A 26,427-nucleotide genomic window follows, 5' to 3' on the forward strand; every position below is an offset into this window, starting at 1 on the left:
TGACTTAGTTTACATAAACGCTTGACTAGTTCAAGACATCGTGTCACTATGCAACTAGTAAATCCGATAGTATTTTACTACGGTAGGTTCAAAGCCACAAGCTACCTATCCTGATGTAACAATAACTCAAAATGACTTTCTAGTGAGAATGCTAATATACGTGAAATTCATTCATGTGGGGGATTGTTGGAAAAGTTATTGAATGAATTATAATTGAAATGGGCTTGAAAGGCTTATTTGAATTGTTTTGAAACGAATTTGAAATTTGGTGAATAAATTGGAGGAAAAACTTGTTTTGGCTTGTCCCACATTGGAACATATTCAATGTATTGTTCACCTTATATAATCCAACTTTGGATTATGGGATTGGGCCCTTAGGGCACCGGATGTTTTGTCAAGTGGCAAGACGCTAATCGATGCAACACACACGCGCGCGCGGCGGGGCGGGGAGTTGCGAGGCGAGGCGAGGTCTTATGATCAATTATTCTTTTTGAATAAAATTTGGTTAAATAAAATAAATAAATAAATAAAATTTATTTTTTTTAGTGCGCTCGATCGGTGGAATTTACCGACCGAGCGCAGCATCGTTTGAGCGAAACAGAAAGTTGGTAAAATGCGGGGCGCTCGATCGGTTAAAAATTACCGACCGAGCGTGCCCTCTACAGTCCGAAAAGTTGCATCTGTTTCTGGGCTTTTTCTGTCATGGGTTGCATCCTTAGGCCATGAGACATATTGTTCGAAGTTTTAGGCTATATATATGATCAGTTATAACGTATAACCGTGTAGAAAAACATCTGAAACGCAGACAAACTATCTGAGAAAGTAAAACATCAGATTTTTTGCTTCCGCTGCGATTTCCTTCCTTTCTCTCAAAAGAAAGTTGTTTGCATATTTTAGTTCGCTGAAGTTCGAGATATTTTTTGTACTGATATATCTCTTTCGCAAAGTCGTTGTATCTTAGAGACGATTGCCGCCAACGTTGAACATTTTTAACGGGCAATTTCGTCTTGCGGATAGAGAGACTCTCTCGCCTCGACTTATTCTTTATTGCTGCTGTTGATTGTCAAGTTCTTCAGAATTCGGAATACTATCTCAATAACAATTAAAAACTTCTGAGGATGAATCAATATGTCCATATTTTATTATATTTAGTTTTTTATGTTTTTATTTTATTTTATTTGATTAAATAATAATTTTTAAAAAAATCCTTAGAATGATTTTAGGCTTGGAGTTGATTGTTCTTTATTAGGCCCATTTGTAACAATGTGAAAAACTAGACAATCTTCTTCTCGGTTAAAACGGTGGGGAAAAAAAATCTTTGTAAAAAATTGAACATGAAATAGAAAAATCGGTTTCATCGATCGTCTAGTTTCTTTCAAGTGATGTTTCAAAATCATGCAAGGTTTGAATAAAAGTTAGAACAAAAAAAAACCTAAAAGTATTGATGATGAATCAATCTGCTCATAGTTTATTTTATTTCGTTTTTGTGTTTTTATTTTATTTTTTGTTTTTAAAATTAAAATAAAACTTTAGACTATTTTGGGCTCTGAGTTGATGTTGTTTGTTAGGCCGATTAATAACTATGTGGAAACGTAAATTACTTTCTTCAGAGGCCGGCGTTAAATAGGTAAAAAAAAATTGGCTGAAAAAAGAAAAATCGATTTCATCAACCATTTGATTTTATCGATTGTTTAATTTATTTCAGGTGATGTTTCAAAATCATGCAAGGTTTGAACAGAAATTAGAAAAAAAAAAACAGTTAAATTTTTTATGATTAATCAATCTGTTGATAGTTTATTTTATTTTGGTTTTTTATATTTATAGTGACCCGACTCAGATCACCTACTAGCTAAAAACTTAAATATGCAATTAACTTAAATAGATAAGCTTAATCAGAGATACCAAAATAAACCGCGAAAACAAAAATACAACACCTCGAACCGACCGAATATAATCGACATAAATAGAAAAATCAATATTTGTTAAACAACCTAATCGAAATTGTATCTCAACAACAAATCATAAAAACGGAACGAAGAATCGTCCCATGTAGTCGCTGGCACCACTCATAACCCTGCCTCATCCAACCAGAGACCTGCTTCATTGAATGTGATGTTCAAGATAATACCAAATACGTGAACGACTAACGTCTAATACGTGAAGTATGAATATTCAAACCTACATGCACATGCAAAGTGATGTAAGTTGAAAATTGGGTCAACTAGATCAGTCCTAATTAGATTGGGCGCGAGGAGTGAGTAGTACCATCTGAGATCAAATCAATTGGGTATCTCACATGCTTGTCTAGATCACCGTAGCTTTGGTCCCCGTCATCACTATAGCTCTCGATATCAGATCATATATCAAGGGTGTAAGATTGAGCGGCTCTAATAGAATGACTATCTCGAAAGAGATACATGTTCAACATGATATATGTACATTTTGTGAAATGGACCGCGACTTGACCCGAGTAATGAAATGTATTACTTTTCATTCTTGAGATAGACTAGACTCATCTCAAGGATCTACATCAATAAAATCATCTCATAGGAAACCCTTGGTTTGAACTCTAGCCTTAACCAAACCACGACAAAACCAATGAATCCTTGCTTGAATTATAACCTCGACCAAACAGTATCTAAAAAAGAAAAGAGTAGATTTCAACCTAGCATATGTGTAATACCCCAATGATAGATCTAATGTCTCATGATTTGCCACGTCAACAATATATAATTCATTACGCCTATATGTAAAAATACAAACCGTTGGATGCATGATTTGGATATTACTCATATGCTAAGATATCATCTACCTATATAAAAGTAGACAATTAATTACAACAGAAACTGTTAATTCCAGAATTTAGAGGTGAATTCGCAATTTTCGTGTAGATCAAATTTAAATAGTTTTAGAAATACAAAATTTAGAACTACAGAAATAATAATTTTTAGCCTTTATTTTATGTCATAGCATTGTTTGCCATGATTAATTAGTTCTATTATACTACCAAATAATGGTGCATATTCGAAATTTTCGCAATTTTTTTTCCTTTATTTAATATTGTCCATTATGTTACTGTATGGTTTTCAAAGCTTTGCCTACAATATGGGTATTGCCCAAATCATGCGTCCGATGGTCAATATTTTTACACATGAACATAATTAATATAATATTGTTGATGTGACAAATCATGGGGCATTGGATTTATGGTTCGGGTAAAATCCTTAAGGTAGGTTGAACCCTACCCATTTTCCGTATATATTGTCTTTAAGTGAAGACCCTTTTACAACAGTTACCATAACGACATTTAATTGCTTGATTGATAATATCAGATCTGTAACATATTATTGACGGACAAAAATAATCGAACAGCAACAGCATTATTGTGAAACTGATGAATAAATCCATTTCCTTCCACATGAGCATGCAGAAACCACCCAGCTATTCTGTGTCATCAGCCGACGAATCTTCATGCTTTAGATGACAGGACGAGTACAAATCGTGAGCCAACGACTGCAACAAAATATACAAAATCCAATTATACGCGGAAGAACAAGAAAATATGGAATACTTGACAGACCAATGAACTCGGCTAAGCTGCATAGGATTGCTCGACATTGGACCGGCCAAAGAGTACACATAGAAAACATTATTTGAAACAAACTGTTCTGGTGCCCCAAAAACAGAACCTTTTATCACAACCAAGCACTTCCTAATATAAAATTGAATATTCATAGTCAGGATAATCAGTCAAATAATTGAATTTAATTGTTTGATTGCCTCATAATAGTATATATGGTTTTTCACTTGATCATTAGGATTGAAATAAACAAATTACATTCAAATAGGTAGGAGCAACAACAGACTGGAACTGAAACGGTATTCTCCAACTACGATTCTAACTCCAGACCTGTCTTTCATTGAAACCGAAACAGTTTAATACCATAGTCAGGCCTAACTCAAGGTGAAGAAGTTATATGCCATGTTTCAAGTGCATCACAAACATAGTTGTCAAAAGCGAGCACCTCGGTCGCTTAAGCGCAAAGCGACTCTAGGTGCAAAGCAAGCGCTTCATGGAGTTCCGAAGCGCGGCAGGTCTGTGAGGCGAGAAGCGATCGCCTTTGCGCTTCATAAAAGCTGCACATATTTCTATTTTTTTTGTTTATGCAGACTTAAAATCGCACTTTAAAAGTGCAATTTTAAGTCTGCTAAGGCCCTAAAGTTTATATTTTAAAAGAAAAAACATTAAGCCCAATAAACCACTAAAGTTTATACTCACGACCCTCACTGCCTCACCCCTGCGGCTGCGCCTCTGCCTCGCCGCCCCTGCCGTGTTCCCACTTCCCTTCTCTTTTGCTGCCCAAATTGGTAAACCCTAATTTAATGAATTTTTGTAAATTGTTTTCAAGTGTTTTTTTTTTAATTTATAATTGGTGATTGTTATTTATTTTTCAGTTATTTTAACCATGTCCAACACAACAATTCCATCGAATTGAAAGGATATTGCTTGGAATCATGCAACTCTTCCGGATCCTAAAAATCCAAATAATGTATGTTGCTGTTTTTGTGGTAAAATAACAAATGGTGGGATTTATTGGCACAAATTACATTTAGTTGCGGGCAATAGAAATGTGAAAGATTGTCCGAAATGTCCGGAGCATGTTAAGAAGAAATCAAAGAGTTCATGAAAAAAAAGCAATTTGAAGAATCAAATGGATGATATTCCTCATTTAGATGATATTGTTGATTTGGAAGAAGATAAAGATGAAGATGATCTTCAAACTAAACTGAAAGGGAAACGACCAATATCCGGTTCAAGTGGGCCTACGATGCAGGGTAAAAAGTGTAAACAAACAGGGCCTACTGACCTTTATTTTGTGAAAGATGTAGAAGAAATTGTCAGACAAAAGCGTGCGAAAAATGAAGGCCAATATGATGAAAATACGAAGAATTAAGAGAAGATGCGGTTCAAAAATTTACTACGTGAATGTATGATGCGGGAATTCCTTTCAATGCTGTGAAATATGATTCTTTGCAGCGATGCTATTGGGACTTTTGGAGTGGGAATGAAACCTCCATCATATTAAGTATTTGAAGAATGAGTTGACAAATACGAACCTGTTTCTCAAATCCCACGAAGAAGATCATGCTAGGTTTGGGTGTGGCAGATGGATGGACGAATAAAAAAAAGTAAAACTCTGATAAATTTTTTGGTAAATGGTCCTAAAGGAAGCGTATTTGTTGAATCAGTGGATGCTTCAAGTTATTCTCACTACTACTCATAAGATGTACGAGTTACTTTCTAAATTTGTGAATCGAATTGGAGAAAAGAATGTGGTTCAGGTTGTAACAGATAATGCAAGCTGCAATTTCAGAGCAGGTAATAATTTATATTGTAAAGTCAATTAAAAATCTGATTTTTTTAAATTTTTTAAGTAACTTTACTTTATTTTATCAAGTTGTCTTTTGGAAAACAATTTTCCACACTTGTATTGGACTTCATGTGCAACTCATTGCCTAGATTTGATGATGGAGGAAATATTCAAAATTCCTCATCTCAAAAAATTGAATGAACGGGCATTGATGGTAAATGGTTATATTTACAATAGACCACAGGTATTGAGCATGATGAGGGAGTTTACCGGACAGAGAGACATGATAAGAACTGCAAATATTCGTTTCGCAACCATTTTTTTTACTTTAAAGGGGTTTCGAGTACATCAAGCAAATATGAGAAAGATAGTTACAACTGAAAAGTGGGTAACAAGTTGGTATTCTAAAGAGGCGGCTGAAAAACGTGTTGCAGAAGTGATAATGATGTCTTCTTTTTAGAAAAGTGCAGTTTTTGCATTAAAAGTTGGCGCCCCATTGGTGAAAGTATTGAGGCTGGTGACGGTGAAAAAAGGTTCCCTATGGGTTGCATTTATGAGGCAATGGACAGAGTCATGCTCTTCTTCAGGCTGTGAACGTAATTGGAGTGTGTTTGAACATGTAAGTTAGAAGTTACATATTAAATTTTATATTATGGAGTATGAACTTAACTTCTTACTTCCTAATTTTTTGCCAGATACATTCTAAAAAAATAAATAGGTTGTCTCAACAACGATGAATGATTTGGTATATATCAAATACAACCGAGCATTGAGGCGGAGATAGGCCATGAGAGATAAGCTCGATCCTATTTCTTTGTCAGAAATAGATGATAGTAATGAATGGTTATTGGGAAAGTTGGATGAACCTGAGAAAGACAACGAGGATAATGATTTTGTCTATGAAAATGATGATTTGCGTTGGAGTGATGTAGCACAAGCGGCTGGGGTTAGTGAAAGTGCATATGGCTTTCGATCTCGAAATGCATCTACTTCAAAAGGAGCATCACCATCCACTTCAGCAAAAGGAAAGCAATCTTCAGCTTGAAATAGACTTGTTGATGAGGAAGTTGATGATGAAACTGAAGAAGAAGAAGAAGAAGAAGATACCGATGGATACAAATCAAGCGATGGCACTGATGACGTAGATTTCGAGAATGAAGATGATGACTATTATGATATTTGATGATTACCTATTATATTTTCAAAGACTTTTTACTTTATTTTTATTATTTTGATAATATTTTGTTTACTGCAATGCATATGGGCTTATTGGCTTGAGACACGAAGACTAAGAATCTACAGTTAGATGTACGGACAATCATTTATAAAATGTTTTCATAAAAATGTTGTTCACAAAAAATTTATAAAAGTTACTACTTTAAAAATAAATATGTTTTAGACAAATATGAAATATTCTATAAAAACGTTTTTTAAGTAAAAAATAATTAACAAAATGTTTAGACAATTATTCTATACAAACCTTTTACTTGTAATTTTTGTTAATCTTTTTTTTTCCTTCTTTGTGATTTATTAGTTCTTTGGCCTGCGTTTTTTAATTATAAAAACATCAAAAATACCTCACGGCTATTATTTGAAAATTATACTTGAAGAACATTTTCATAAACTTTTTACAAAAATCTTTTTCAAAAGCATACTTTAAGTTTTTTCCCTTATAAAATACTAAAAACGTTTTAAAGTGTTTGTCCAAACACATCCTTGAATACTAATGAAAATTATATTCGTGAATTTATAAAGTGATGCTTACATAAATTAAGATAATTATCTTTATCTTAAACCATTAGATGACTTTATCAATATCTTCAAATTTGTTTTATATATCTGTCATTCATTTATTTTGGGTTGGTTTGCTTATTTTTGGTATTTTTTAGTCTTTAAGTTGAAGTGGGACTCTAGTTTATTATTTATAGGACTTGTGTTGACATTCTTAGACAGTTTTTATTATTAGTAAAGTTGAAACGAGAGTTTCTCTCAAACCCTAGTCTCCTTTGTATTTCGATTTACATCAGTTGGTATTCAGAGTCAGTGATTCTACCCAAAAATTTTCGATCATGCCTCCACGAAGCCGTGTTGTCAATGCTCGTGCCATTCTCACCACCCTTGTTGACGAGAGACCCCTCCTACGCCAGGAGGTTGCCGAGTTGCGAGCCAATTGAATCACTCATATACCCACATATGATGAGAATGAAGGAAATAATCCATTTGTGCCGCCTCGTGATCACGTCCATCCACATCAAGTCGTAGCCATAGTAATCACAAACGATGATCGTCGTTGGGAAGCATCTTTCAAGGTGGATATTCTTGAATTCTTGGGTAAACTGGAACCAAATGGACTGATGGACTCAATTGCATCCGTGGATGAAATACCCCCCTTCGAGGATGTGCCTTTGCAAAATCAGGTTGCGCTCACCGCCACTCCCTTTCGCGGCCATGCCGCTGCTTGTAGGCGGCAACTTCAAACTTCTCAATCTCAAGATGGAAAGCCACATTGATTTTTTGGCAAAGATTTGGAGGAAGGCATTGATTTTTCGTCGCACCTGTCTCGCTTCGTGCCAGCACATAGATGATTGGTATCACACCTCTTTGGTCCAGTACCTATGTCCTGTTAGGGAGCTTGAGGACCCTCCAGATTCGAGGATGAATCCTTTCGACCCCGGGAGAATGATGCATAGATAAACTAAGATATTTATCTTTATCTTTATCTTTATCTTAAACTATTAGATGACTTTATCAATATCTTTAAATTTCTTTTATATATCTGTCTTTCATTTATTTAGGATTGGTTTGTTTATTGTTTTGGTATCTTTTGGTCTTTTTTTAGTCGAAGTAGGACTCTAGTTTACTATTAATAGGACTTACGTTGTCGTTCGAAGACAGTTTTTATTATTAATAAGGTTGAAAACGAAAGTTTCTCTCAAACCCTAGTCTCCTTTGTACTTCCATTTACATCATAAAGAAAATAAATTATCACTAGATTGCCTTTCCCTGTGTGCTCTACTCTCTAGAACTACAAAGCCTTCAGCCTTTAAGAGGTGTCAAGGTACGTGCTACACCATCGTGGCATGTTCTTTTCGAATGGCAGCAAGGTACGACCAAGGTACGACCCACTGCACCTTGAGACTCTTAGCATGTACAAGTTCGACAGATCCATGACTAACCAATAACGAGAAAATCAGAAATTCAATACCTGTTCGTGGGCCCGGAAATACATGAAAGGCGTGTATTGGAGAAAGTTAGAAACCCTCGAGGTATAAATATCAGCATACCTGCGGTTAGGTAAGTAACTAATTTAGTGGGTACACAGCATATACAATCTTTCTAACTACCATATAAAACCAAATGGCACATACTTCTCAATTTGCCTCATCAAGTGACTTTTGTCCCACAGGCCTGCCCTTGATAGATAACCCCACCTGAAATTAGATAAGAGCATGGTTCAAAACCTCAGTTCAAAACTTGAGATAATAGACATATATGCCTTCAACTCAAGACATTGGCGGGCATGCATGGAGACAGACAGAACAAGATACATCATCTTGGGGAACTTCACCAAGGCAAGTCCAGATCGGTTCATTTTTCAGATACTACATGCTAATATCAGAATGGTAAACCAATTCCTCAGTGCGTTCCCGTGTTCCATTAGAACAGCATGTGGTTTGAAAAAGAGAGAGGTAGTAGTTACAAGCTTTAGAACACCTTTTGTTAAAGAGCTCCCCATCTCCTTCCAGCATTGGTCCGATTTTATCATCCAGTCTTTGCATAACAATTAGTAGCTTCTGAATGCTTTCAGTTAGATCTTTGTCGTCCATATGAGTGGCAGCGAGAGTCTGACGCAAAAAAACATTATATTGTTAAAGTTGCACACATTACTGAAGAGACAAGGCATGGGCATGAGCTTCAGTTAATTTCTTATCCATTATCATCATTTTGATCCGGTCAAATGGAAAGACCCTTGCAAGTACTCTAGGAAATGATTTTCAAGTTTGTTCACCAAAAAAAAGTAATAATTACTAGAAAAATCATTTTTAAGGACCTGGCAAGGTAAAAAAAAAAAACTAGCACAATATCATGTCTTAAAACGCAACAGCCTGATTACCATAAAATTACCTGAGCAGGCCGTCCTTTGCTTCGTCTCTGCAAAGCGAGGCGAAGTTGATTAAAGAGGTCTCCCACAATCTCTTTCTGATTTATGAGTTCTATCAACATGGCACGATGACCTCGACTATTAATCAAAGCATTATACTGAAACAGAAAGCTTGAATCATAAAATATGCATGATGACAAAAAACCATGCTTTTCGGTGAATTTACAAGATCAGAACACATGCATTTCAAATCTTTTCCTAAGAAAAACCGAGCTTTCAGAATTGAGAAAACATTGCCTTCATTTTCTTTTTCATTTTAAAATTTACACAAACATCATTAAATTTTAAACCTTCTTGCCCAAACATATTTGATATTTTTCCTCTTTTTCACATCTTCAAACATGATACACGCTTACAATTTAAAATTTCATCCATCTCCAAACAAAGTCATATTATTGTATTATATTTTAATCCATAATATAATATTTTAGAATTTAAAAATGATGTTGCACGACGATGTGACATTATTCCACATATTCTGATGCCACTTAGGTCATGTTTGGGAATACTGCTAGGAAGCGCTTAATTTTGTAAAGGAAAAACTCAAAAGCGTTTCCTAGAAGCAATCTCAAACAATATCTTAATGAAAAAAGGTTCAAAAAGCAGAACTGAAATTTCAATGCTCCAAAGAAGAGAAGGAAAAAATAAAATGCAGATATTTATCATAGAACAAGATAAATCAGTTAGAAGTCAATTTGTAATCGCATGGCTTCAAATTGGTAATTTAAAGGGCTACACACAAACCTCCTCTTCTAGTTCCCGGCAAATTAGTGCGGTACGCCATCGGAGATGAACTTTGGATTGGCTAACGTCTGTATATATATGATCACCAACATACAAAATTTCATCACCATGAACGCCAAGTGAATTTTCAACCATCTGCGCACTTCCTCCAGAGTACAAACCCCCTACAAGTAAAACAAACAAATGATGAATTCCCTCAGAGTTGTATTCGATGAGTTACTAGATGCATTATTTTGTATGTTATCCTCGAGAAGGGATAGAGTTTTATAGGTAATGAGAACCAGATAGTTTGGTTCACAACATAGTTAATAATGTTAGGCAACCACACACAACCAGGACCAACACCTTGTGATCAAGATTCTTTCCATGCTTAGAACCCACTCATGGAACTCGCAGGGAGAAACACAAAACTCCCCTGCCAAAACTGAAATGTGACACATACTGGGATTAAGAAAAACAGACACAGAGAGAGAGAATCACAGATCATGAAAGCATTCAGTAGAATTAAAGGATTAGCACACTAGTCACTAAGTATGATCACCTGGACGAGCTTTGAAACATGGGCGCATGAGACCTTCACCAGTCACGACTTCGTACAATGGGTGTGACATTTGAAAAAACTCAGGCTTCCTTGCAGAGACTATCACCTACAAAGACAACCAGGCACATCTTTATGACACTCTAGGAATCATATGCTCTTTATTTCAATTAGTTAAATTCAATGATGAAAATAATAAAAATTGCTGCCAGAAGAACACCGTAACTAATTTTTCTGTGTGTAGGAACATTCAAAACTTAAAGTTTCTTAGTTATGTGATAGAAGGTATCACAATACTTTGGCCAAAGGCGAAAGGAAAAATTGAAGCTGGTTCATTCTGCAGTCAATTCAAGTACAAGTTCATACTCTCACCATGTCAAACAGGTCTCTCCAGTTGATATCATTTGGAAGAAATCTGTTGAAAGAGTGCTGCATCATTTTGTCGGTGTAATGGTAGTCTGAGTTGGTAATAAGCAAGAGTCTTTTGCCAGCCTGATAGAAAGAAGCAAATAATTAGTTTGATAACAAGCAATTCTCCTTTAGTTCCAAATAAAATGCAAGAGTCTTTTGCCAGCCTGATAGAAAGAAGCAAATAATTAGTTTGATAACAAGCAATTCTCCTTTAGTTCCAAATAAAATGTACTGCTTTGGTTTTTTCATGTACAAACAACTGGCCCATTTAATAAGAGATATTAAATACCTCTTTCTGATCTAGTAGTGCCAAAGGTAGCTCAGGATCAGGTTCCACAAAGAGTTCAGGCTTGGACATAATCTCATTCTGTGGGTTTTCCATTTGATTAAACAATGCTTGGTGTAACTGAAAAATTTGAAAGTTAACAACACATAGGAGGAATACCTTCAGCTGGCCTTCAACATGTGCCCTGAAGAGTGCTTTCTCAACTGCCTACATCCAATAGATAGAGTGTGAGGCTGTGAGCAAAGAAAATTTTTTCCAGGGTCACAGCCCATGTGATGTTTTCAAGAGCAAACCTTGTAAAGCCCTTTATAATCAAGTGGACCAATATCGGCTGCTATAGCTCCTTCATCCAATCTATCTACCATCTGAATTTGAAGAAAAACTATGGAGAGTTAAGTGGCCATTATCTAATCTATCTGCCTCCAAATTTGAAACATAATCCAAGGAGGGTTTAAGTAGTCATGAAAGCCTACACATCGGGATGATATGGAAACCTCATAGAGAAAATTCTAAGTTATAACTAAAAGTTCACTATCCCCATTATTGTTTATTTCCAAACAATGAAAAAGAAATGTAGAAGATTTACTTCACAGTGCAGTGGCAATTTTTACACCCACTACATTTACTCCCAGCAGGAAAAAAAAGGACCGAAAACAATTGCTTGTCAGAAATTTTTGAAAGCACCTCCAAAAATGTAAAATAAACGTTATTTTGACCAATTAAGAATAATAATTTAACTCATAATTCCATTCGCGGTTCTCAAAAAGAGGGATAAAGTGAGGATTAAGCACATTTAAGCATGGAGTGTGACAAAAGAAGTTATGATTTGGTCAAAGCTGTCAACCCACGTTTGACCACATTAAGCGCACATAATGCCTAAACAGAGGCAGATTTTCGTTTCAACTTTCAAATTGAATTTAAATTTTAACAAAATCAAATTTTTTTCATCCTATAAAAACTCCCCCCCCCCCCCCAAAAAAAAAAATTCGATAAAGATTCCAAACTAAAAAACTCAATTGAAAGTCCCAAAAAAACCCAACAAAAAATCCTTCCTCTTTTCTCGTTCCACTGATAAAAATCCTTCAATTCCAATGAAAAAACTAAAAGAATAGAAATAATCGGCATTAAAAGAAAATATTCATGTCTACCATCATTCTGTCATAAATTTATTATGTTTATGTACTTTTTTTTTTGATAGGAAACATATGTATTATATATAAAAGAAAGTGATAGATTACAAAAAGTGGACCAGCGATCCACGCTAGCTAGCTATATTTAAAGCCAAAAAGTGCTTCTAACAATCTAGATCAAAGCCAATTTCCAATCTCTATACAAGTCTAACATAGACAAAGATTTAAAGTTAGAACCCTTGAGAGCCCACGTGGCAACTCTCAGTTTGATTTTATCCCAAGTTTCCTTCTCTGATTCTTCACTATCTTCAAAAACTCTTCCGTTCCTCTCCAACCAAATCGACCAACACACGCAATGAACCACTACTAGCCAAAGAACTCTCCCTTTTTCACCTAGCAAACCTCCTAGATCAGTGGCAAAAAGATCTTTCGTTGTTTTCGGGATTACCCAATATAATCCCAATTCCTTGAGGACCAGGTTCCACAAGTTCCCTGAATACGGGCAGTGAATAATCATGTGGTCTTGAGTTTCTCCTCCTTGCTTGCATAGAACACACCTGTTTGGGCTAAGGGACATGTTTGGGAGCCTCTTTTGAATCAAATCACAGGTAGGCAGTCTTTCCAACGCAGCTGTCCATGAGAAAACCTGAACCTTTGTCGGAATGGTGGCTTTCCAGATTGGGTAGAAAAGAGGGAAGCTTGGGAAACGCTCCTCTGGAAAGAAAGACTCGAAGAAGGACTTTACCGAAAAGACTCCGGAACTGTCCCAAACCCATTTCCTCACATCCTCCGCTCCCTCTACTAGTTTAACCCCCCTCAAAACTTCCAGCAGGTTACCTAACTGGCTCAATTCATCATCCCTCAACTCACGTCTAAGATGCAAGTTCCAGTTCAAAGAGTTAGAGGGAAAAGACGAGTCTCGACAGACGAAGAAAGAGATCTGCCTATTGTGCTCCCTAGATATCTGAAAGATATTAGGAAATAGGTCCTTAAAACTAGAATTCCCCACCCAGCAGTCTTCCCAGAATCGAAATCTATCTCCCCCTAGAACCACTGCCCTCACAGAGTGACTGAAAGCCATATACGTCCTTGATATGAATTTCCACGGACTTCTAAACGTGTTATGTCTAGCCAATCCCGCATCCCATCCATTCTCTTGAACTCCATATTTGCTCGCTATGACTTTCTTCCAAAAAGTGTCCCCCTCCGATGAAAATCTCCACCACCATTTACCCAACAGAGCCTTGTTCCGAAGGCATAGGTTACCTATTCCCAATCCTCCTCTATCTTTAGGTCTACAAACTTTGTCCCAACCTACCAGGTGGCAATGAGCCTCCCCATCCGGTCCATCCCATAAGAAGTTCCGCATAAGTTTCTCCATATCCTCTGCAACACCTCTTGGGATCCGAAACAGCGACAAGTAGTACACGGGGAGAGCACTCATTACTGCCGAGATTAGCGTTAGTCTGCCACCTCTCGAAAGGAAAGCTTTCTTCCATCCAGCTAACCTTTTGGACATCTTGAAGGTTACTGGCTCCCAGAATGAGACCCTTAACGGGTTCCCTCCCAATGGCACTCCTAGGTATTGAATGGGCCATGCTTCCACCCCACAGCCGATCTCCCTAGCCAACCCTTCCTCCACTTCTTTATCACAATTACAGCTCAAGAGGATTATGTTTATGTACTATTTCTCTATTAATCACTTTGATATAACTTGTTAAGTCTAAGCTTGAAAGAAACGCGATTAAGCTTGTAAAATTTCAAGCTTCACCTCACCACTTTGTGACCCTTTAAGCTTTTAGAACCCTGATGCCATAAGACCCTCTATCTAAACCATAAAACCTTTTCACTTGTCTCAAGCAGTCAGATTTTACACGGAGAGGCATAACATGACCGTTTAAGCAAAGCAGTCAACAAATCAAAGACGCATTTTCAGGGTATGAATGGTAACCGACTCGTGCCACTTTACCTTGCAAGCTGTAAGTTTGATATCGGACTTTATACAGATATATCGTCATTAGCAGAAGATAAATACGTACCAAAGAATGATATTATTTATGCTACCAGCATTACTATGTTCAAATAAGTTGCAAGAGGTCATCTAAAGTATTACTTGTGTCCATGGACTATGTGGACATAAAGTAATTCCCACACACGCTAGTTAGAACTATGTCTAGTATCACCGCAAAACAAGGCAGCTACTTTGTTGGATTTCACAAACATGTAAAGGTTCAAAAATATGAATTATTTTGGGTCAATATCTAAAGTCAATATAGGTACATTCATCTATTTGATCCATCTTATTTTGGATGTTCAAAAGACGTATTGTTATGGTACCATGTCATGGATCTTGTCAGGGGCTGTCTACTGTGAATTTCAGGCTCGTTAGGAGGTAACCTCTCGATCTCTTGGTTTAAGGCTCGTTGAGAGAGAACCTCAGATTTCTTAACGCAGGATTGCAAATAATTTTTTTTTGGTAATATTATTCATAATAATTATGCCCTATAAATAACAGGGCTTACAAGATTAAATCGAAAATCAAATCCCTAAGAATCCCATAGATTTGGATAATTCCAGGTCTTTTTAATTCAAATGAAAGATAGCTTATACTCCTAAAATAAAGAAAATCAAATCCTACGTAAATAGAAGATCCACCCTAACTATGGAATGATATCATTATTCAAAAAAGATAAAATAACAAATCCTATTTATAAATTAAAGATGATAGCAGAATAACTCATTAGGTATCTATTAGGCCCATGACATTACTCTCCCCTGGAGATCATGGTTGTCCTCAACCATGAGAGAAGGTACTGCTCCCTCAAAGTTTCAACATCTTTGCAAGGCGTCACTTGGTTCTTTTCAAGCTGTTGTAATCATTCAAGAATTAGGCTCCGATGGTGTTGGTTCTTAAATTCCTTCGGCTGTAACATAGGCCGATCTCATTTCCAATTGAGGTACCATGGTTCACCATCGCCGTTAAGATGGACAAAGGCTAACATTTCCTTGTCTTTCTCCGATGTGCGGTGGTGTTGAAATTTTTTTTAACATTGACTAAGCCATCCCAATGGGGCTGCTTAGCTATTGTACGGGGGAAAATCTAGCTTTGAATTTTGAGGTGCATAGGATATGCTATCCTCGCAGCCTTGTTGTCCTGTGGAATGCTGGTCGGTGGCCTGTTCATCGCTGTTATCTTTGCCCTGATCTCGTTCCTTTGATTGTAAGGTTTATAAACTGTAGAGAACACACAAGAAGACATGATGGCAGAAATCAAACTCATGACAAAAAGAATGAAGTATATTCTGAAACTCTCAGTAATTTTTTCTTATGTTACAATCGTTCTAGGTCTACTAATTTATACAAAGTATTTTTGCTTAATTCTAGGCACAATCCCGTAACTAAAGAAACTATACAAAATTATCCCTAAGTATTTAGGAAATAAATATTTACAGAATATGAAAATATTTCTTTCTATTTTCTCTACACTCCCCCTCAAGTTGGAGCAAAGATATCTATCATGCCCAACTTGCTCGTGAAATCTTCAAATTTTGGCCTGAAGTGTCCTTTCGTCAATGCATCAGCAATCTGCTGTTCACAGGTGACAAAAGATATACAGATGATTCCATTCTCCATCTTCTCTTTAATGAAATGTCTATCGACTTCGACATGCTTAGTACGATCATGCTGAACAGGATTGTTAACAATACTAATTGCAGACTTGTTATCACAGAACAATTTCATTGGAACTTGTGATTCCAGTTTGAGTTCTTCTAGAACCAATTTCAACCACAATATTTCACAAACTCCATTTGCCATTGCTCTCAATTCTGCTTCAGCACTACTTCGAGCTACAACATTTTGCTTTTTACTCCTCCAAGTGACAAGATTTCCCCATAGGAAGGTACAATATCCTGAAGTAGACCTTCTATCTAATATGGCTCCAGCCCAATCAGCATCTGTGAAAGTTTCTATACTTCTTTGATTGGTTTTCCGAAACAGCAGACCTTTTCCCGGAGGATTCTTCAAATATCTTAAAATCTTGTACACTGCCTCCAAATGTTCTTCATATGGTGAATGCATGAACTGACTAACCACACTAACAGCAAAGGCAATATCAAGCCTTGTATGTGAAAGATAAATGAGTTTTCCCACAAGACGCTGATATCTCCCTTTTTCAGCCGGAGTTCCCTTTTGTTCAGCAGCAAACTTCTTATTAGGATCCATTGGAGTATCACCAGGTCTACATCCACTCATCCCTGTTTCCTCTAGCAAATCCAAAACATATTTCCTCTGTGATACATAGATACCTTTTCTTGATCTAGCAACTTCCATGCCCAAGAAATAACGTAAAGGACCTAAGTCTTTAATCTAAAATTCGGATGCAAGACTCTTCTTTAATCTGGATATTTCTTCCTCATCACTCCCTGTAAGTATTATATCATCCACATAAACAATTAAGATGGCCATTTTGTCCTTACTAGTATGCCTCACAAACATTGTATGATCAGAATGTCCTTGTGTGTAACCTTGTTTCTTGATCGATCTAGAGAATCTCTCAAACCATGCTCGTGGTGATTGCTTCAAACCATACAGAGACTTCTTCCATTTGCATTCTTTTTCCCCAAACTGTTTTTCAAATCCCGGAGGAGCATCCATAAACACTTCTTCCTCTAACTCACCGTTGAGAAAAGCATTTTTCACGTCTAATTGGTGTAGAGACCAATCTAGATTCGCAGCTAAAGACAACAAAATTCTTATTGTATTCAATTTGGAAACAGGAGCAAAGGTTTCCTGGTAATCAATACCATATGTTTGGGTGAACCCCTTAGCCACAAGCCTCGCTTTGTACCGTTCTAGAGATCCATCGGAGTTTAACTGCACTATAAATACCCATTTGCAACCTACTGTCTGTTTCCCTTCAGGAAGATAATCAATTTCCCATGTATTATTCTTCTTTAGCGCATTCATTTCCTCAAGGACAGCCTTCTTCCATTCTGGAGTTCTTAGAGCTTCCTGTATAGTCTTAGGAACATCAACAGTACATAACTGCGAAATAAAATTAGAGTACGATGTGGATATCTTATTATAGGATACATGGTTAGAAAGTGGCTGTTTGGTGCATGCTCTTACACCTTTCCTGAATGCAATAGGAAGGTCTTAAGAGTTCTGAAGATTCTACTTTGGCAGGAGATGGGTTGGAATCGTTACCTATGCTTGAATGGGTTTGAAGGCGGAGATCCAACCTCGGCTCAAATGTTTGGCTGTGCGGAGTTATGGCATCTCGTCTACTTTGAGGTCTTCTTGTGTAGACTTGCCAAAATCTCTTCGTATCCTCATCTCCTGTTCCAGTATTTATATCATGAAGTTGTACCCTATTAGGTGTGCTTGTATCCATATTGATCATGCAATCAAGATCTATGTCAAACGAGTCTTCAACTTTATCCTCCCCCTGAAGAGGAGTGCTAAAGTAAGATTGAGTTTCAAAAAAAAGTCACATCCATCGTTACAAAAAACCTTTTTGTAAGGGGATCAAAACACTTGTAACCCTTTTGTGTGGGAGAATATCCCAGAAAAACACACCTTATAGATCTGGGATCCAATTTATCCCGACTATGATGATGCACATGAATAAATGTCATACAACCAAAAATTTTAAGGGGTAAATCAGAGGATAGTCGGGACATGGGAAAGATTTCTTTAAATAATGCCAAGGGTGATTTGAAGTTCAAAACTCTTGATGGCATTCTATTAATCAAGTAAGTAGCAGTCAAAATAGCTTCCCCCCATAAGTATTTAGGTACTCCAGTAGTGAACATTAGAGACCTAGCTACTTCCAAGAGGTGTCTATTTTTTCTTTCTGCCACTCCATTTTGTTGTGGTGTCTGAATACAAGAGCCGTGATGAACTATACCCATCTGCTGAAAAAATTACCCCAAAATTTGATTAAAGTATTCTTTCCCATTGTCACTCCTCAACACTTTAATTTTTTTCTTGAAATTGTGTCTGAATCATGGTGTAAAAATTTTTAAAAATTTGTTCAGTTTCGGATTTTTCCCTCATTAGATAGACCCAACTCAAGCGTGTGTGATCGTCAATAAACGTGATAAACCATTTTTTTCCAGAGAGGGTTGGAGTTTTAAAAGGTCCCCAGACGTCACTGTGTATGAGTGAAAAAGGTTTTGATGCATGATATGATTGAATAGGATAAGTTGCACGATGATGCTTTGCAAATTGACAAATATCACATTGAAAATCAGTAGAATTTTTATTTCGAAATAGGTTTGGAAACAAATACTTCAAAGATTGAAAATTCGGATGTCCTAATCTACGGTGCCACATCATAATATCACTAATACTAGAACTGGAGTTTGATACGATACTGGAATGTTGAGCTTGTCCACTCAAGTTATTCTTTTCCTCAAAGTAGTAGAGACCTCCATTTTCTCTAGCACTGCCAATCATCTTCCCCGAGGCCAGATCCTGAAATTCACAAAAATTCGAAGAAAACTAAGCACAACATTTCAAGTCACGGGTTAGTTTGCTGATGGACAGTAGGTTACACGAAAGATTAGGAACATGTAGAACATTATGCAGTGTCAAAGTACTGGAAATAACAATGGATCATTTTCCAGCAATGGCTGATAAAGAACCATCTGCTATTTTTATTTTCTGATCTCCTGCACAAGGTGAATAAGAACAGAACAATTTGGAAGATCCGGTCATATGGTCAGTAGCACCGGAATCTATTATCCAAGGGTGATAGAATGAGGTGGACACACTAAAAACAGATTGTACATAATTACCTTGTGCCAGGGAACAAGAAGCTGGTGCAGAAGTGGAGTGTGAAAGGTGAGGATTGGAACAATTTATACAGTTGATCTAATTGCTCCTTACTGAAAGTTGGTTCCCCAGAGGAAATGTCTGTGCTATTCTGTGCCTCTTTTTCAATCACATAAGCTTGTGAACCACCCCGTCCCTTCGGTTTAAAATTCTTCGGTTTCCAGTTGGGAGGCTTACCGTGTAAATTCCAACAATTTTCTCGAGTATGCCATGGTTTGTTACAATAGTCGCACCGAAGTTCTGCCTTTTTTTCTTGTCGAAATTGAGTGCTGGGGAAATTATTCTTGCTGATCAATGCTGAGGACTCTGTAGTGGGTGACAATCACTTTCCTCCTCCCTTCTTCTCGACGAACTTCTGCAAATACTTCACTCAGAGTTGGCAGAGGTGTTTTTCCCAATATTCGGCCTCTGACTTCATCCAGCTCACGGTTTAACCCGGCCAAGAACTCGTACACTCTGTCATTCTCCATGCATTTATAGAATTTGACACTGTCAGGTTTGCATTCCCATGATTCTTCATAGCAGAGGTCTAATTCTTGCCATAGTGTTTTCATATAGTTGTAATATTCAATTACTCCCTTCTCACCTTGTTTAGACTGCCACAGTTTGGTCTTCAACTCAAAAATTTGTGATGAATTTTCCAGATCCGAGTAGGTTTCTTTGACCGCTTCCCACACATCCTTTGCTGTGGGTAGAAACGAATATGTCTTACCAATTGATTGCTCCATGGAGTTTACGAGCCATGCGATGACCAGAGAATTTTCTGATTTCCAATTTACCCATTTTGGATCGTCTTTCTCTGGTTCTTGAACTCCTCCGGTTAAATAGCCCAGTCTTCCTTTGCCGTCGATTACTAATTTAATCGACTGAGCCCACTCCAAATAGTTTTTTCCATTCAATTTGTGAATGGTGAATTGGATTGGAGAGTTTTCGAGCCCAGTAGAAATCACACCAGGTGCAGACATTGGTTTCACGATCCCACTTTGATCGCCTGAGGATTCAGTCATTTTTCAGAGTTTTTTTGGGCTTAGGAAGCACTGGGCAATATTGGGCTTAGGGTTTGGGAAAATATTGGACCCAAAAATATTATAATTGGGCTTAAGAGGTACAGTATACACCTCAACTGGAAAACGGCAACCCTCAAGCCTGCTGCCCCACGCTTCAGAATATTGCGTCGCACACCACCACAACAGTGGACGACGCACGGCTATGCTGGACCGGAATTACAGAGCCAGTGTTAAGAACTGGCTTTGATACCATGTAGAGAGAACACAAGAAGACATGATGGCAGAAATCAAACTCATGACAAGAAGAATGAAGTATATTCTGAAACTCTCAGTAATTTTTTCTTATGTTACAATCGTTCTAGGTCTACTAATTTATACAAAGTATTTTTGCTTAATTCTAGGCACAATCCCGTAACTAAAGAAACTATACAAAATTATCCCTAGTATTTAGGAAATAAATATTTACAGAATATGAAAATATTTCTTTCTATTTTCTCTACATAAACATTTGAGTATTTCTTCCAAATTATCTAGAAAAGCTTGTTGTTGCTCCTCGGCAGCTCTCTTGTACACTTGAAACTTTTTATAAAGGCTTCAATTAAGGTCCAAGGAGAATAATATTTTTCTCCGCAAATACTTTCTTTCTATATTTTCTACATGGAATCAGAAAATCCAGGCAAACCCTAGCCATGATCTCGTTCGGCAAGTATGGCATATTCCGATGACGATCCGCAGCCCAAACTGCCGCTGCCCAACCTTACCGCGTCACTTCTTCCCGACGCCATACCTTTCTCCTCCATCACGTGCCTTAAACTAACCGGCCACGACTATCTCCAATGGTCTCAATTTGTCAAGATGTTCATTTGCGGCAAGGGAAAGGAGAATTATCTCATGGGTACCTCGAAGTGTCCCGCTGCCGGTGACGCGAAATTCAAGTTATGGAATGCCGAGAACAACATGATCATGTCTTGGCTCATTAACTCTATGACCTCAGAGATCGATGAGAATTTTTCACTCTACGTTACGGCCAAGGACATCTGGGACGCTGTTCGTGATACGTATTCGTCTAAAGAGAATACGTCCGAGTTATTTCGCATCGAGGGCCTGCTCTGTGGTCTGCGCCAAAGCGATGACACTGTCACCACCTATTTTAATGCTCTCACTCGCCTGTGGCAGCAACTGGATTTATTCGAGTCTCATACCTGGACATGTCCTGTTGACGAAGCTCTGTTCCGCTCTATCTAGGAAACAAAGCACGTATTCCTGTTTCTGTTGGGCCTGAATCAATCTCTCGATGCTGTTTGCGGCCGTATTCTGTATATGAATGCAATCCTGTTAAAATGATTTTAAACGAATGCTGAAAATTTCTCTCATATACTGAGTGACACTCATATCACTCACCCACCCGAACCACCCATCTCGGATAAGAACGAGGAAGAGATGGAAGATGACGAGCAAAACTAGTTTTGGTGTTGGTGAAGAAGACCAACAACCTGTTAATGCTTAGTTTTGTTTAGTTATGCTTCCATTTAGTTGTAATAAACCGTTGTGTATTATGTTCTGTTGTTTTCAGTTAAAGAATGTAAAGACAATTTAATTCCGAGTTTATGAAAAACCATGTAATTTTGGATGACGTGTAGTTCATCTAGCACCAAGGTCTCGATTGTGGAACGAGGTCTCGGGTTCGAAACTCAATTGTAACAAAAATTTCCAACCACCCCCCCCCCCCCCAACTAAATAAAAAAACCATGTAATTTCAGTTCATGAGAACAGACTGGTTTTCGGATATTCAGTACTGCGAAGCTTGTTATTTAATGCGAAAACGTTAAATAACACCGATGTCAACTAGGCCCAGTTTCGGGACGTGACACATATCGTGATTTTGTATCTGGTATAGATAAAGTTCAAACTCTTTCATCTATCGAGGAAGCCTTCAAAGATCCAAAATGGAACGCAGCAGTCTTTGAAGAAATCAAAGCTCTCGAAAAGAACAAAACCCGGCAGATTATTGAACTTCCAACAGGGAAGCGAACAGTGGGGTACAAATGGATCTTTACCGTCAAACATAAGCCGGAAGCATTGATCGGTACAAAGCACGTCTAGTTGCAAAGGGTACACTCAATCATATGGAATTGATTATCAGGAGACGTTTGCACCAGTTGCCAGACGTACACCATCAAAGTACTTCTCTCAATTGCGGAAAACCTCGATTGGCCCTTATTCCAATTGGATGCAAGAATGATTTCCTGAATGGTAATCTTGAGGAAGTCTACATGGAAATACCTCCATGCTTTATGCCAAAAGCAATGAATAATAAAGTGTGCAGGCTGAAAAAATCTTTGTACGGGCTGAAACAATCGCCTAGAGCATGGTTTCATTGGTTTACAAATGTGCTGACTAATGATGGATATTTACAGTGTCAGTCCGATCATACCCTGTTTGTTAAAAATTTTGATGGAAAAGTTACAGTTCTCATTGTCTATGTGGATGACATTGTACTTAATGGAAATCATAAGAGGGAAATGAATTGGAACAAAGGAGTCCTTTCAAAAGATTTTGAAATAAAGGGCCTTGGACCTCTTAAGTATTTTTTAGGTATGGAAGTGGCCAGATCTTCACTTGGATTTCAGTTTATCAAAGAAAGTATGTTTTAGATTTGTTGAAAAAAATGGGGATGTTAGGGTGCAAACAAGCTGTTAGCCCAATGGATCCGAATGTCAAGATGGGAACAAACGAAGATCATGCACCTACTGATAAAGGCAGGTACCAACGCTTGGTGGGCAAACTATATACCTTTCTCGTACCCGACAAGATATTGGATATGACAAACATATACTACCCAGCCTGAGGGGGAGTACTGAATATTCTATTTCTTAATTTATAGGATTCTCAATTTTGTATTATGGGTATATTATCAAGTTACATTAGGAGTAGATTATTTTCCATAATTTAGCATTAATTCAAACTTATAAATTAGGTTGTACTCTTCGTTCTTGAATTAAGGAGAATAATATTTTTCTCTTCAAATACTTTCTTTCTATATTTTCTACACTAACTATGGAATGATATTATTATTCAAAAAAGATAAGATGACAAAGTCTATTTCTAAATTAAAGATGATAGCAAAATAATTCATTAGGTATGTATAAGGCTCATAACATTACTCCCCCCCTTGGAGATCATTGTTGTACTCAAACATGAGAGAACGTACTGCTCCCTCAAAGTTTCAACATCTTTGCAAGGTGTCACTTGGTTCTCTTCAAGCTGTTGGAATCTTTAAAAGGATTAGGCTTCGATTGTGTTGGTTCTTAAATTCCTTCAGCTAAGACATGGGCCGATCTCACTCCCAATTGAGGAACCATGGTTCACCATCGCCGTCAAGATGGACAAAGCAAACATTTTCTTGTCCTTTTCCGATGTACGTTGGTGTTGCAAAAAAATTTTCGCATTGCCTAAGTCATCCCAATGGGGCTGCTTGGCTATTGTACCCGGGAAAATCTAGCATTGAATTTTGAGGTGCATAGGATATGCCATCCTCGCAGCCTTGTTGTCCTGTGGAATGCTGGTTGGTGGCCTGTTCATTGCTGTTATCTTTGCCTTGATCTCGTTCCATCGATTGTAAGGTTGATAAATATTTGTGTATTTCTTCCAACTTATCTAGAAGAGCTTGTTGCCGCTCCTCGGCAGCTGTCTTGTACACCTGAAACTTTTTATAAAGGCTTCAAATTTTTGTTGGAAAACATTGATATCCCCATAACTGACCGTCTCTAGTACCAATTTGTTATGGTCCCACATTATGGATTTCGTCAGGGGCTGTTATCGTGAATTTGAGGCTTGTTAGGACTTGGGAGAGAACCTCTCAATCTCTTGGTTTGAGGCTCCTTAGGAGAGAAACTCAGATCCCTCGACACAAGATTGTGAATAATTCTTTTCTGATAATCTTATTCATAATAATTATGTCCTATAAATAATAGAGCTTACAAGATAAATCGAAAATCAAATCCCTAAGAACCCTATAGATTTGGATAATTCCGGGTCTTTTTTATTAAAATGAGAGATAGCTTATGTTCCTAAAATAAAGAAAATCAAATCCTACGTAAAAAGAAGATCCACCCTGACTATGGGATGATATTGAAGAAATATTTAGATTTGGTCTTATCAAATCTTTTATTTTTCATAGAATCTTTTTTATATTTGGTAGGATAGTAAATATATATAGATTGATCCTTATACCTAAAATCATGGGATTTTGATTTGTATTCTGTAACTATTAAAGAGGCTGTACTCCAAGAATTATAACATGGAATAGGATAAAAAAGTTATTCTTTTTTTCATGGTATCAGAGCCGAAGGGTTTATCCTTTGATAAAACTTCAAATGGCCAACACTGATTCTAGCTTATCGAACGATGGCGGTGTCTCTAGCCCATCCTCGACAGCCAAGAATTCCTCTTCCATCACGTTTTTTGCCAGCGTCGACTCCTCTCTGTCCATTACCAGTCACAAACTCGATGGGCGCAACTATCTCCAATGGGCACAATCGGTGAAAATTGTAATTTGTGCCCGTGGCAAGTTAGGGTATTTAACCGGCGAACTGCCCACCCCGAAGTCCAGTGACCAGTCGTATAAATCATGGCTGGTGGAGAATTCTTTAGTTCTTGCATGGCTCATCAATTCAATGGAGCCCCAGATAAGTCGGCGTTATCTTTGGTTCAAGACAGCCAAAGATGTGTGGGATGCGGCCCGAAGTATGTATTCGGATCTGGGAAATGCTTCACAGATGTTTGAAATTCGGTCCAAGCTGAAGGAGATGAAGCAAGGATCAAAATCCGTCACCCAATATTTTTCAGATTTGCAGGAACTCTGGCAAGAACTTGATCTGTTCTTTGAAGACGATCATGTTTGTGCTACATGCAGTGTTAAACAGCGGACACATCTTGAGAAAGAAAGGGTTTTTGATTTTCTTGCAGGTCTCAATCGCGATTTGGATGAGGTGCGTGGTCGTGTGGCGGCCCGGGAGTCTTTCCCATCACCGGAAGAAGCCTTTTCAGAAGTTAGACGAGAGGAAGTTCGCCGGAAAGTAATGCTTCTTGATGGAACTCCAGCTTTTTCCAATGCCCCTGACGTTTCTGCCCTTATTTCACATAGGCAGATGTCCTCTGCAAAATCTCATTCTGATTCAAAGTGGCGTGAGCGCCCAATTTGTGAGCACTGTCATTATCCTGGCCACACACAAGATAAATGTTGGGAACTTCATGGCAAACCACCGAATTGGCAGCCCAAGAAGAAGAAGGAAAGCAAGGCTCATCAAATACAATCTGCGATTGTGAAATCTGGTCCTACTTCAGTGCCTCTGACTCAAGAACAGCTAGAACAAATCTGCAAGTTCCTGAACCAGTCCTCGGTCACATCTCAGTCCCCGTACAGCTCTACTGTCGGATCGTGTTCGATAGCACAATCTGGTACAACTTTTTCAGTTCAAACATCTTCTTATTTGGATCCTTGGATCATCGATTCAGGGGCCTCTGACCACATGACAGGTTGTTTAAACATGTTTTCTACCTATATTCCTTGTACTTCTCCAACCAATGTTGTTCTTGCCGATGGGTCTGTGACACCAGTTGCTGGAATTAGTAACATAAAACTGTCATCAACTCTTGTCCTTCTTGCAGCCTTTTATGTCCCTAGATTAAAATGCAATCTGATCTCTGTCACAAAATTAACTCGGGATAATAACTGTGTTGCTAAATTTCTGCCCTCTTCGTGTGAATTTCAGGACCTACTATCGGGGAAGACGATTGGCAATGCTAGAGTTCATGATGGTCTTTACCACTTCAAGGCTGATTCTGACAAAAGTCGACTTAAACTTGTGTCCAGTAATGCGTCTTTATCTGTTTTTAGTGATCAACAAATAATGTTGTGGCATCGTAGGTTTGGCC

The 26,427-nt window shown here is 37.7% G+C and overlaps 1 protein-coding gene across 1 annotated transcript in view; it reads right to left on the reverse strand.

Annotated features, from left to right (window-relative positions):
* Positions 1-2,596: 2,596 nt before the first annotated feature.
* The window catches only part of LOC140873560 (uncharacterized), a 29,623-nt gene continuing 5,792 nt past the window's right edge, over positions 2,597-26,427 (reverse strand). Inside the window, exons 7-17 of the mRNA XM_073276731.1 lie at positions 11,807-11,878; positions 11,673-11,720; positions 11,517-11,594; positions 11,189-11,308; positions 10,820-10,925; positions 10,279-10,442; positions 9,498-9,632; positions 9,087-9,217; positions 8,741-8,803; positions 8,578-8,656; positions 2,597-3,513 (exon numbers count right to left, since the gene is read on the reverse strand). Of these exons, the coding sequence (XP_073132832.1) occupies positions 3,442-3,513; positions 8,578-8,656; positions 8,741-8,803; positions 9,087-9,217; positions 9,498-9,632; positions 10,279-10,442; positions 10,820-10,925; positions 11,189-11,308; positions 11,517-11,594; positions 11,673-11,720; positions 11,807-11,878 (1,068 nt within the window). The 3' untranslated portion in view covers positions 2,597-3,441. The remainder of the gene's footprint in view (positions 3,514-8,577; positions 8,657-8,740; positions 8,804-9,086; positions 9,218-9,497; positions 9,633-10,278; positions 10,443-10,819; positions 10,926-11,188; positions 11,309-11,516; positions 11,595-11,672; positions 11,721-11,806; positions 11,879-26,427) is intronic.

The sequence above is a fragment of the Henckelia pumila genome, unplaced genomic scaffold (assembly GCF_033568475.1).
Source record: "Henckelia pumila isolate YLH828 unplaced genomic scaffold, ASM3356847v2 CTG_652:::fragment_1, whole genome shotgun sequence".
In the NCBI taxonomy this organism is placed as follows: Eukaryota; Viridiplantae; Streptophyta; class Magnoliopsida; order Lamiales; family Gesneriaceae; genus Henckelia; species Henckelia pumila.